The sequence below is a fragment of the Anabrus simplex genome, chromosome 3 (genome assembly GCF_040414725.1).
Source record: "Anabrus simplex isolate iqAnaSimp1 chromosome 3, ASM4041472v1, whole genome shotgun sequence".
Taxonomy (NCBI): Eukaryota; Metazoa; Arthropoda; class Insecta; order Orthoptera; family Tettigoniidae; genus Anabrus; species Anabrus simplex.
This window is the reverse complement of record NC_090267.1, coordinates 146,484,999-146,497,367: the sequence shown is the minus strand read 5'-3', so window position 1 is coordinate 146,497,367 and position 12,369 is coordinate 146,484,999. Positions and strand designations below refer to the sequence as shown.

The 12,369-nt window shown below is 41.9% G+C and overlaps 1 protein-coding gene across 1 annotated transcript in view; it reads left to right on the top strand.

Annotated features, from left to right (window-relative positions):
• Positions 1-425: 425 nt before the first annotated feature.
• Positions 426-12,369, top strand: part of LOC136866090 (vascular endothelial growth factor receptor 1) — a 335,917-nt gene continuing 323,973 nt past the window's right edge. Inside the window, exon 1 of the mRNA XM_068226813.1 lies at positions 426-591. Coding sequence (XP_068082914.1) covers positions 540-591 — 52 coding nt within the window. The 5' untranslated portion in view covers positions 426-539. The remainder of the gene's footprint in view (positions 592-12,369) is intronic.

The window sequence follows — 12,369 nt, the reverse complement described above, 5'->3', positions numbered from 1 at the left end:
GTTTTTATAGTGTTACCATATATATTAAAATTAAAATTGTTGAAATTCTTACATTGTAAAATTGTAAAACTGATATTATAATTTAGTACTCATTTATATACATGAAGTGGTTAAGTGTAAGAAAGGACCGGGAGCCCTAACTTCGCCACAATAAAGTCGCTTTAATAATAATAATAATAATAATAATAATAATAATAATAATAATAATAATAATAATAACTCCCCCATCGGTCGATCCAGGCTACGCCACTGTCCTGAGTTAGAGATCCATCCAAAGACGGAGTAATTTCCGTCCACGAGAAACTGTGGTGACATGCTCCTATTATCCTTGATGTGCTTCGCCATCATTGCTGTACACTAGCGCTTCGGTGGACAGAACTCGCAACTGATCAGTTTCTCCCGGCGCCCCGCGGGTTTGTGAAACATTCTCCAGTGCAGTGCTTGGTGCAGTGTATCTTCACGTACCAGACGGAGAGTTTCTTGTGGTTGTATTTGGTTATCGTAGTGTAAGAACAGATTATGAACAGCGAGCAGTGCGCATGGCGATGATGGATACTGTGCGCGTGTTGCTGTCGGTCTCTTTGATAACAGGTAAGAGATCCTTTCAAATTGTTACCCACATTGTACAGTCTAAACGTCGAGACCGTCACTCTGTGGAAGTGAAAGTGGGCTGAGAGGTCTTCTTCGAATATGTTCGATAGACAGTTTCTACCTTGGGAGAAATTAATTAGTGAAATTCACTGACATTCCCCACCTTCTATCTCAGTCCTTGCAAGGTAGGCTATGTTGACAAGTACCTTCAGTGCCGAAGAATGTCTACGTTCCTTTCATTTGAAGTGTATATTTGAGAAGATGTCAGTACAGTGTTATGTTATTCCTAAAGCAGCTTTTGGGGACATGTTGAGATTCCATTTCGGAAGATCCCCAGTTCAGTACCCGACTCTGCAAGAGATTAAAAATCTGGTTTGAGGGCTGCAGTGAGATGCGCTCATCGTCGTGAGGGTAACAAAGTAGAGATGGGTTGAAATCCCATTCCTCCGCACTTTCCCCACTTCTACTGCAGGTACATTTCCTGACGCACAGTAATCAGCTGATTGTCTGAGTAGGTGTAGCCGAATAAAACCGCGACCGAAGAGAAGCACGTTGTTATCATAGAGATTCCTTGTCTAGTTAATACACGGAAGTTTATCTACCCTTTGACAGGAACAACAACAACAACAACAAAAGAGTGGGGGTGGGGGTACACCTGTATGCTTCGAGAACGACTTCAAACCATAATGTAACGTTGGCAACAAATTGTCTTAAGCACTACTAGTCACTTTCCTAACATAATAGACCACCGGGCGAGTTGGCTGAGCGGTTAGAGGCGTGCGGCTGTGAGCTTGCATCCGGGAGATAGTGGGTTCGAATCCCACTGTTGGCAGCCCTGAAGATGGTTTTCCGTGGTTTTCCCATTTTCACACCAGGCAAATGCTAGGACTGTACCTTAATTAAGGCCACGGCCGCTTCTTTCCAGCTCCTAGGCCTTTCCTATCCCATCGTCGCCATAAGACCTATCTGTGTCGGTGCGACCTAAAGCCACTAGCAAAAACATAATCGACCGAGCTCGATAGCTGCAGTCGCTTAAGTGCAGCCAGTATCCAGTATTCGGGAGATAGTAGGTTCGAACCCCACTGTCGGCAGCCCTGAAAAATGGTTTTCCGTGGTTTCCCATTTTCACACCAGGCAAATGCTGGAGCTGTACCTTATTCAAGGCCACGGCCGCTTCCTTCCCACTCCTAGCCCTTTCCTGTCCCATCGTCGCCGTAAGATCTATTTGTGTCGATGCGACGTAAAATAACTAGCAAAAAAAAAAAAAAAAAAAAAAAAACATAATCGACCTAACGCATGTTAATTAGCGAAGTTTGTGGGCTATTGAACAAATGTAGCCTGTATTGAAGAGTAAGACGAGGAAAGACTACTGTAGCGTCGCCAAGATCGACCGATAGGGGGGGGGGGGGGATTATACTGTAGTTGCAAAATGATGATCTATATAAATAAAATCGTAACGACCGTGTGTCTGTACATTGACTATTTGGGCGATGTTTCCGTACAGTTATCAGTTTCAGGTGTAGTAATGACCATCTGCAAAAAAATTTAAGCTTTGGTGTCTGTTTGTTTGTTTGTCTATAACTTGAAAACTACTGGATATATTTCTAGAAAACTTCATATTTATAATCCACCTGTCCTTGGGTAGGTTTTGGGGCAAAAATTGTTCCTAAATCCCTGAACTGACTGGGGGTTTATACGAAACCGAGATTTTGCACTCCCACAAAATATACACAACCAAACTTAATGGAAAACTGCCTGCCTTAATGGAAATCAATTTCTAAACTTTTTTCTCATGTTCATCATTTCGATACGAGGATTAATAAGGGAGATATTAATGGACCGTTTCTCGGTACAAGTCCCACCGGACTTAACTCAAGAGCGGATGCGTGTAAAGCGTATTTCTTATAACTTGAAAACTACTGAAGATATTTCGACCAAATTTCGTATTTAACATCCGCCTGTCCAAAGGTAGATTTTAAGCTACATACCATTTCAAATTCCCGGAATGGACTGGGGGTTTATAGGCAACCGAAACAGTGATTTTACTTTCCCACTATATATATACCAGACCACCTTGACTGGAAATCGACCAATCTTGATGGAAATCTATTTCTAAAACATTTTTTTCTTATGTGCATTTTTTCGACAGGAAAATTAATAACGGATATATGAACGGTCGGTTTTGAAGGCTAAGTCCAGCGGACATAGCCCAAAAGGTGTTGTACATGGAGCAGATTCCTTATCTATACTTGCAATTTAAAAAATCTTATTCACTGCATGTACAGTAATTTACTTCGATATCCGTAAACAGTATATAGGCCTAATAGCGTAGCGAAGCACGGGTACATTTACTAGTAGAACATACGGAAGGTGCGTGTGTGGTGTACGCATGCATGAGTGCCATCATAACGACAGTGAATGAAAACCTACCACCTGTTTTCCAGTCAGTGACCGGGTCAGGGATGGAATGAATGAAGCCCCTGTATTGCGGCGAGGACAGGAATTGTGCCGAAGCCTGTCTCACTCCGCTGGGGCAATGATAAATGAATGACAGATGAAATGAAATGATAGTGGAGAGTGTTGCTGGAATTAAAGATGACAGGGAAAACCGGTGTACCTGGAGGAAAACCTGTCCCGCCTCCGCTTTGTCCGGCACAAATCTTACATGGAGTGACCGGGATTTGAACCACGGAACCCAGCGGCGAGAGGCCGACGCGCTGCCGTCTGAGCCACGAAGGCTCTTGTCATCATAACGACATTATACAAGTGAATTATGTTGATATTCATATTACAGTACCGGTAGACTTCAAAATCTTACATCAAAATACAGAACAAAAACAATATGATAAAGGTGAGTAGTTTTACGGCGAATGGTACGTTCAGATTACAATCTAAAATCCAATTTTTGAGGCTTCTTAGAAAAGAGATTCAAGATATCTTGTGGTTTTGCAATTATGTCTCTTTGAATGCTCAAAAGAGCCAATATATAGAGTCGATTTTCGTTTGTTTATTGGCATTTTCTGTTTATTTTCGTTTGTAAACAGTCCATGGTGCGGTGGGGGTTTCTAACCCCCTCCCCACACCTTGGATACGCTCCTGAAAGACTATTGCACGGGAAGAGAGAACAAAACGTTTGAGGTTTATTCTTCAGTACAAGAGACCGTCCAGTTTGTATGCTAGGAAGTGTACAGTGCCTACTTAGTGCCGCATTCATTGAAATCCTAGGTTCTTCTGCTGCCACTTTCCTTACACTCTCCTGGGGTCGTGGGACTTGGTCCTTTTTTTTTGCTAGGGGCTTTACGTCGCACCGACACAGATAGGTCTTATGGCGACGATGTGATAGGAAAGGCTTAGGAGTTGGAAGGAAGTGGCCGTGGCCTTAATTAAGGTACAGTCCCAGCATTTGCCTGGTGTGAAAATGGGAAACCACGGAAAACCATTTTCAGGGCTGCCGATAGTGGGATTCGAACCTATTATCTCCCGGATGCAAGCTCACAGCCGCGCGCCTCTACGCGCACGGCCAACTCGCCCGGTTCTTTAAACTCTTAAAAGATAGCTGATCACACTGATTCTTCGCTCAACCATGAGATTAAAGACGTGCACTACTCCACCGCTCATACAGTAGTACAACAGGAACTTACTACTATTACTACTACTCTTACTACTACTACTACTACTACTACTACGTTTTTATTCCGTCCCTGAAGGGGACGGCGGGCCTCCTAGACGGTAACTCCGTCTCTCAGGCCAGGGAGATGTGATACGGAGAAGATCAGAGGGTTGGCGGCCGTGGCCTATACTAGGAACTGTCCCGGCATTTGTCTGAGTGTAGGAGAATGGAAAACCATTCTCAGGACAGCTGGCGGTGGATACCAGCCCCTCCCAGTCTCCCGAATGCAGAGGCATAGAGCCACGGCAGAGTCGCGGCCATCCCTCCTCTGCTTACTTGGTCGGTCGGAATGCAGAGCCATCGAACCACGGACCAGCCGTGACCAGCAGTAGGTCGAAGCCCACTCTGCAACCGCCGACGACAGAACTGATCACTAGCCTCATGTGCTACATTGGGAGAATTGCCTCTTTGGTGTTGCGATGTTTTATTCGTAATTTATTTGGCCAGGGATCAGGGGAAAAGTGGCCTTTATTTGTGTGAGGGATATTACCCTAGCATGTGTCTGACATATAGACATATAGGAAATATAGTATATATATTACTAGCAATTACCCGCGGCTTCGCTCGCGTGGATTTCGTTATTTGATCAAAGTAATCGTTCCTCGGCATTGTACTAAGACATTATTTGAAAATTCCTAAAGTATAAAATCTCACCCAAAAATTGAGTTTCATTTATCCCAGAAATTCTATGTAAACCACGTTTGTGGTATTACCTTTTGGGGCTAAGACGACAATGCGACATCGAATTGCAGGTCTACGTGTGAGAAACAGTTTTCTCTCAAGTAGAAAAAAATAAATACATGTTTCTTTATTTTTAAAGGAGATTCCAAATACCTATTCCCACATCTCTAACATCTTCAGTTTTTGAGATATACATAAGTATCCCCATAAAAAGAATTCAACCCCTGATCAGTCCTTCCCCCACCCTCAGCCCCATCTAAGTGTATTTTCCTAAACAAAAATACATGTTTCTTTACTTTTAAAGGAGATTCCAAATACCAGTTTTCACGTCTGTAACATCTTCAGTTTCTAAGATATAAGTATCCTCATAAAAAAAAAAACTATTTTTCACTTCATTTCACCCCCTGTTATGTGCATTCTCCGAAAACAAAAAGGTACATGTTCCTGTATTTTTAAAGGACTTTCCAAATACCAAGTTTCTTATCTCTAACATGTTAAGTTTTTGACATATAATGGAGATATACCGGTACTCATTTTAAAAATTCATCCGCTTTTCCAATTCTTTTCAGCCCCTTAGCTGGATTTTCCGAAAACAAAAAATACGTGTTTCATTATTTTTAAAGGAGATTTCAAATACCAGTTTTCATGCCTGTACGTCTGTAGCACCTTCAGTTTTTAGAAAAATATATAGGCCTAGGGCCTACTCATAAGAATAATTCAACTTCTTCTTAACTTATTTTCACCCCTCTCCCGCCTTAAGTGGACTTTCCAAAACAAAAAAAAAATACGGGTTTGTTTATTTGAAAGTAAATTCAAAATACCAACTTTCACATCTGTAAGAGCTTCAGTTTTTAAGATAAAGTATCTTCATAAACATATTTCAACACCTTATTTACTTATTTTCAACCCCACTTCCCTTACATCGATTTTCCGAAAAAAACAAAAACAAATGTGTGTTTCTTCATTTTTAAAGGAGATTTTCTCGTCTGTAACATCTTCCGTTTTTGAGATATAAGTATACTCATAAAAGTAATTTAACTCCTTTTTCATCCCTCTTCTTACCCGTCAAGTTGATTCCCCCCTCCCCAAAAGTGCGTGTTTCTTTATTGTTAAAGGAGATTCCAAATTTACACTTTAAATTTTTGAGAAATAGATATCCTCGTTATAAAAATTCACCCCCCCCCTTTTTCACCCCCTTAGCGACGGAATATCTAAAAGTCCTCCCTTGGTGAGCACATACTAATATGAATGCATCCCCAAAATTTAATTTCTTTTCGTCCAGTAGTTTTTGGCTCGGCGATGATAAATCAGGCAGTCAGTCAGGACAAGTTGTTTTATATATATATTTATATATATATATATATATGTGTGTGTGTGTGTGTGTGTGTATGTACAGTAGATATACTATATATATTGTTTTTAGAAATTGTTACCCAGAGGATTAGGAAAGTGTCATTTTTCCTTAATTTTGTGAGAGTATGTTTTAATTGTCAACTTGAAACGAAGCTGTCTAAAGAAAGACTAAAGCAACTCTCATTCCAAAATGCTATTTTGACTTTACCCTATTTCTTGGACCGTTTACTGTATGTGGCATTATCTGATATTGAGCTCCCTCGGTGTCTGCCAGTCAAATAGTTCCTTGGAATGCGTCACAGTTTCTGTACTATTCACTTTGTATAAAGGGCACCAAGCCGGCTACGGAGCAAGCTGTTCCTAACATGAACCTAGACAGCAATGCTGTCTATGACGAAACCTGTTCCTTCTCCTGGAAAACCAGCATTGTCCTTTTAGCCTCTGGCAGTCGTAGTGACGACAGAGTTTCACAAACAGATTTAATGGGTCGACCTCGAAGTGCGATTCTGTCGCTCAAGTGAAGAAGAAAGTGATTGCTTCCCTCAGCAAGTTTCTTTGAAGTATGTTTATGACCGTCGTTTACTAATCTCTGATGGCAGAATTGAGGACTTCAATCTTCATAATGGGACTGAACATCTCCTTTCCTACAAGAGAGTTGTCGGAATTAGACACGCCTTGGCTACGAGCCGTATACAATGCATTCAGGAGATCATTGACTGGATCACCACCGCCGGAAGTGCTGAAGATGGTTTTACGTGGTTTCTCATTTTCACTCTAGGCAAATTGTGAGGTTTTAAATTAATGAAGGCTCACTGCCACTACTTAGCCGTTCTACCCCTACGTCGCAGAAAACCTATCTGTGTTAGTGCAATGCAGTTAACAAGATAAAATACTTTTGTAAATACGTGGTGATAGTTTGAAAACCTGATTGTAGTCTTATCGGAGAATGTAAATAAATGCAGAGGGTTATTCGCGTAAGTTGTTGTGCTGTAATAAATAACTTCCAATCCATTGAAAATATCGATGTTCTGTTTCTCTTCTTATTTTAATGGAGCGATAATTTCTGACACTAACAGAAAAGTCCGTGTCACTACGATTTCAGACATAATTCTTTCACACATCGGGTAGTTACTTTTTGAAATATCCATAATGCTTCCACTCGCTGTTTTAGTGGCTCGAGCTGGCACGGGTTGTTTACTTCTTTAGCAGTCAAACAATTTGTAGGCTACTCTAAAGTACGTGCAAGTATGTCTCGTAAATAAAATGTGATCTGCCCCTCAAGTTTGCAATGTGTTTATGATGGATGAACTTAAGAAATAAAATAATGCTGGTTACAAAGGAATGCAACTAAAGCTTTATTTATTTTCAGAATACAGTAGACCCTACATGTGTCTGTCTGTTAGGTCATCAGCCCAGAGGCTGGTTGGATCCTCAAATAGCACCACCAAAGGTTATGCGGTTATAAGGAAACCGCAAAAACCAATGGCAGCACCAAAATGGGGCGTACTAGGCAAGACGAGGAGTGAGGTAGTTTGCCATTGCTTTCCTCACTGGGTCAGAAAGTGCTATTGCAGCACGACTGACCCTATGAGCAACACCTTTCATAACACTCAGATGCACTAGTCGTGCTCTGAATGTCATTACTCAGCACCACACATACCCCAGCAGCTTCCATATTGTCACAGCCATGGATGAGACTGGGACCTCGGTGGAAGCTACACTTTACTCTGGCCTGTGCCAAGAGATGGATACAAAAGTACTGCACCCATCAAGAAATGGCAGCAGGCATATGAAATGAAAATTGAAAAAACGCAGCGAAACTGAACGGCTCTTTCTAGAAAAGCGAATATCCACATAAAGTTCATTCGTAATTAAAGAAGTGGAGTGGACACGGGAACAGAATACAGTACCGTACCGTCTGTTCAGCATTTAGAGACGATGTAGGCAATGAGATAATTTCTTTATGCGATAATCAGTTGGTTGACTGTAGGTGGAACTGTCACAAAAACGAAGGACAGAAATGAATTAGAAGATGTTTGAAAAGGAGCTCCTCAAATTAGAGATCCTCACACTAATGTTTCTATTTTATTATGTGCTCAGAATGTTCTTTTGCAGTCTTTTCGCGAGAGATGATGCCACAGAACGAAGAGCTTCCCTCGATATTGCAGTACATGGTGCCATGAAACAAATCAGTCAACACCTTTATTTTATTCTTTTAAAAAACCAAGACTCCCTTACATTTACGAGGCATTCTTTTACGTACTGTTGTGTACCACTTGTTTGGCTGCGGTCATAAGGAAACAGCTTGTGCCAGCTGACACCGCCAGTGCCCGCTCCGAGCCACTAGAATCGCGAGTTCAAGTATTACGGTACTTTTTGAAATATCAATTATATTCCCATTTATGATTAATATTACAATGTTACAAAGTTTTCTGCTAGTATAAAAAATACTACCATTCCATTTAAAAAATAACAAAATTGATGTTACTATCTCCGTTACTACAGAAAGATGTAGCACAATAATTTACGAGCCCTTTCATACAATCTAAAATTACAAAACAGAATATCTATGTCTTCAATGGATTATATGTTATTTTTGTGTAACGTCTTTATTGAATAATCCTGTACATAAATCACGCCAGAGAGAATGTAATGTTATTTGTACCGACTGCAGAATACGTTGTACGTGAGCCCTGGGTTCTTCAGGTTCACTTTCAACTTAGCTCCACCAAGCCGAGTGGCCGCACTTGGGCTATGGAGCCACGCTCTCTGCATTCGGGAGAGTGGGTTTCAACCCCACCGTCGGCTGTCCAGAGAATAGTTTTCTGTGGTTTCCGATTTTTAATTTCCAGACAAATGCTGGGACCTTCTTACCCAATTTCATTTATTTGATCTTCATTAGCTTCTCAACTGAGGTAGGCGTTAGAAAGGGCATTCCGCCGTAAAAAGCATGCCGTATAATTTCATCTTACCTCATTTCCGACCCCATATCAGAAAATGGGAGTAAGGCGTATACATACATACATCACGTAGCTGTCAGCTTGCATTCGGGAGATAGTGGGCTCGAACCCCACTATCGGCAGCTGTGAAAATGGTTTTCCGCGGTTTCCTTTTTTTCAAACCAGGCAAATGCTGGGAATGTACCTTAATTAAGGCCACAGTCGCCTCCTTTCCACTTCTAGCCCTTTCCTGTCCTTCGCCTTCAGTATAGGCCCTACCTATCTGTGCCTATGCGACGTAATGCACATTGTAAAACAGTACATAGCCTATGTACATACTTTCAACTTAGCTTCAGGACTTCCGAAGCGTAATTTCTCGATCTGTGACAGCAAGTATTATATAAAGTACTACCTGGCCATATTTTCAATCCAGGAACCATACGGTCTTTTTACTGATAACCCTCTGAAGTGCTGAACATGCTGAAAATTTCCTTTCTTCGTTGTCAATCGTTCTGATCCCTTCCGCGATAGAACAGCAATCCAGATGTTGAGTACTTCGATCCTTGAACACGGACACTGTGGTTACGAGTATTATCATGAATACAGGCCCGTAGGGTATTTGATACTGGCTGAAATAGATGCTAAGAGATACCTTTCTCTGGAATTTACCGATGGAGTTGGCCGTGCGGTGAACTTGCGTTCGGGATATAGTGGGTTTGAACCCCACTGTCGGAACCCTGAAAGTGGTTTCCCATTTTCGCAGCAGGCAAATGCTGGGGCTGTAACGTAATTAAGGCCACGGTCACCTCTTTTCCACTCCTAGTCCTTTCCTATCCCCTCGCCGCCACAACACCTAGGCCTATATGTGTCGGTGCCACGTAAAGCAACTTGTAAAAAAGAATTAAAAAAACTTCCCTGGAATTTAGAACTAGGGCAGGTAGATCATACATTCGGTTGATGAATTTACAGCAGACTCATAAGGTTTTAAATATTAAGAGTACCGTGCCACGGTCTGTCGATCTACCGAATGACTGCTAGAGAATACAGAAAGCACCTACGGTTTGGAGGGAGAATCATACCTAAATAACTCTTCCATTGTAGCGGGCTGAGTAGCTCAGACGGTAGAGCGTTGGCCTTTTGAGCTCAAGTTGGTGGGTTCGATCCCGGCTCGGTCCGGCGGTATTTGAAGGTGCTGAAATATGTCAGCCTCGTGTCGGTAGACTTAGCGGCAAATAAAAGCTCCTGCTGAACAAAGTTCCGGCCCCTCGACGTCTCCGAAAGCCATAAAAGCAATCAGTGGGATGTTAAACAAATAATAATATATTAATGTAGTTATATCTTTAATTGTTAATGCCATTCTTCTTCTTTTTCTTCTTCAGGGTCAGCCCTCCGTGTTTTGCGGGAGGATACCTACCCTGACGCCAACTCTTATAAAGGGATGTACTGTATTCTCTATTGTGAACCGAGTGACGCACTGGGTTGCGTAGTTATTTGTTTGCATTCGGGAGGTGGTGGGTTTGAGTCGCAACGTCTGTAGCCCCGGAGATGATTTGCCGGGGATTCCCATTTTCACACCAGGCAAATTCTGGTGATGTCCATTAATTAATAATAATGTTATTTGCGTTACGTCCCACTAACTGCTTTTTACGATTTTCGGAGAAGCCGAGGTGCCAGAATTTAGTCCCGCAGGAGTATTTTTACGTGCCAGTAAATCTACAGACACGAGGCTGACGTATTTTAGCATCTTCAAATACCACCGATCTAAGCCAGGATCGAACCTGCCAAGTTGGGGTCAGAACGCGAGCGCCTCAACTGTCTGAGTCAATGAGCCCGACTGTCCATTGATTAAATCCTCGGCCACTATCTACCGGATCCTACCATTATCCTATCCCTTTATCACCGAAAATCTTTGTTACGTTTGTGCGACGTTAAACCACTAGAAAAAATGCGTGTTTCTGTGGTGGTTTGTGTGTTATATGTAAATGCATTGCCTGCTGCTATTTCTTGATGGATACAGTACTTTTGTATCCATCGCTTGGCACAGGCCAGAGTAAAGTGTAGCTTTCACCGAACTCCCAGTCTCATCCATGGCTGTGACAATATGGAAGCTGCTGGGGTGGTGCTGAGTAATGACATTCAGAGCACGAGTAGTGCATCTGAGTGTTATGAAAGGTGTTGCTCATAGGGTCAGTCATGCTGTAATAGCACTTTCTGACCCAGTGAGGAAAGCAATGGCAAACTACCGCACTCCTCGTCTTGCCTAGTACGCCTCATTTCGGTGCTGCCATTGGTTTTTGCGGTTTCCTTATAACCGCATAACCTTTGGTGGTGCTATTTGAGGATCCAACCAGCCTCTGGGCTGATGACCTAACAGACAGACAGCTGTAAATGAAGATGTGCATTAGGACGAGCATGAACATTCAGCCCCGCAGCCGGGAATCGAACCGGAGACGGCTTGGACAAAAGGCCAGCACGCTAATCATTTAGCCATGGAGTTCTAAAGGGTGAATCGTCAAACCATCTTACATCCTGTAGCGTTGAGTATGTTACCCACCTTTGGAGGACGTGAGGACAGAGACCGGTGTCTCACCCGCAGTTAAAAGATGTGACAGGAAGAAAGGGATGTACAAACTAGAGGCGGCCGTCTCAAATGTGACGAAATGTGTTAAAGGTCTGTTGTAACCGAAGGAGCGTAAAAAGGAGTGTTTCTGAATTCAACCCATGCAGGATAATGTCACAGCTGGCTTGTTTAATTTCTCTCAATTGTATTTATTTCAATTCAGATTGACCCGCTCCATCGAATTTGAACCGGTCTTGTATAAACTAACATAACGGGGCATCAAAATCATACGTTATTATCGTCTGTATTCTTCCTATGACACTAACACAAAATCAGTCACTTCATTGTGCAATGTTAAATAGTATTTTGCAATTACAAACAATATATATAAATAATGTAACTATTCAAATACATAATATGTGGAACGTCTAAATACGACAGTTCTCGGGAAAATAATTCGTTAAATAGAAATTTCGTTATACCGAAATCACATTTTAATTAAAAAGCAGATCTTTATTTTTAATGCGTATTTGTATGTAGATAGGTTAGAGTATGTTTTTAACCTGCCTCACCGA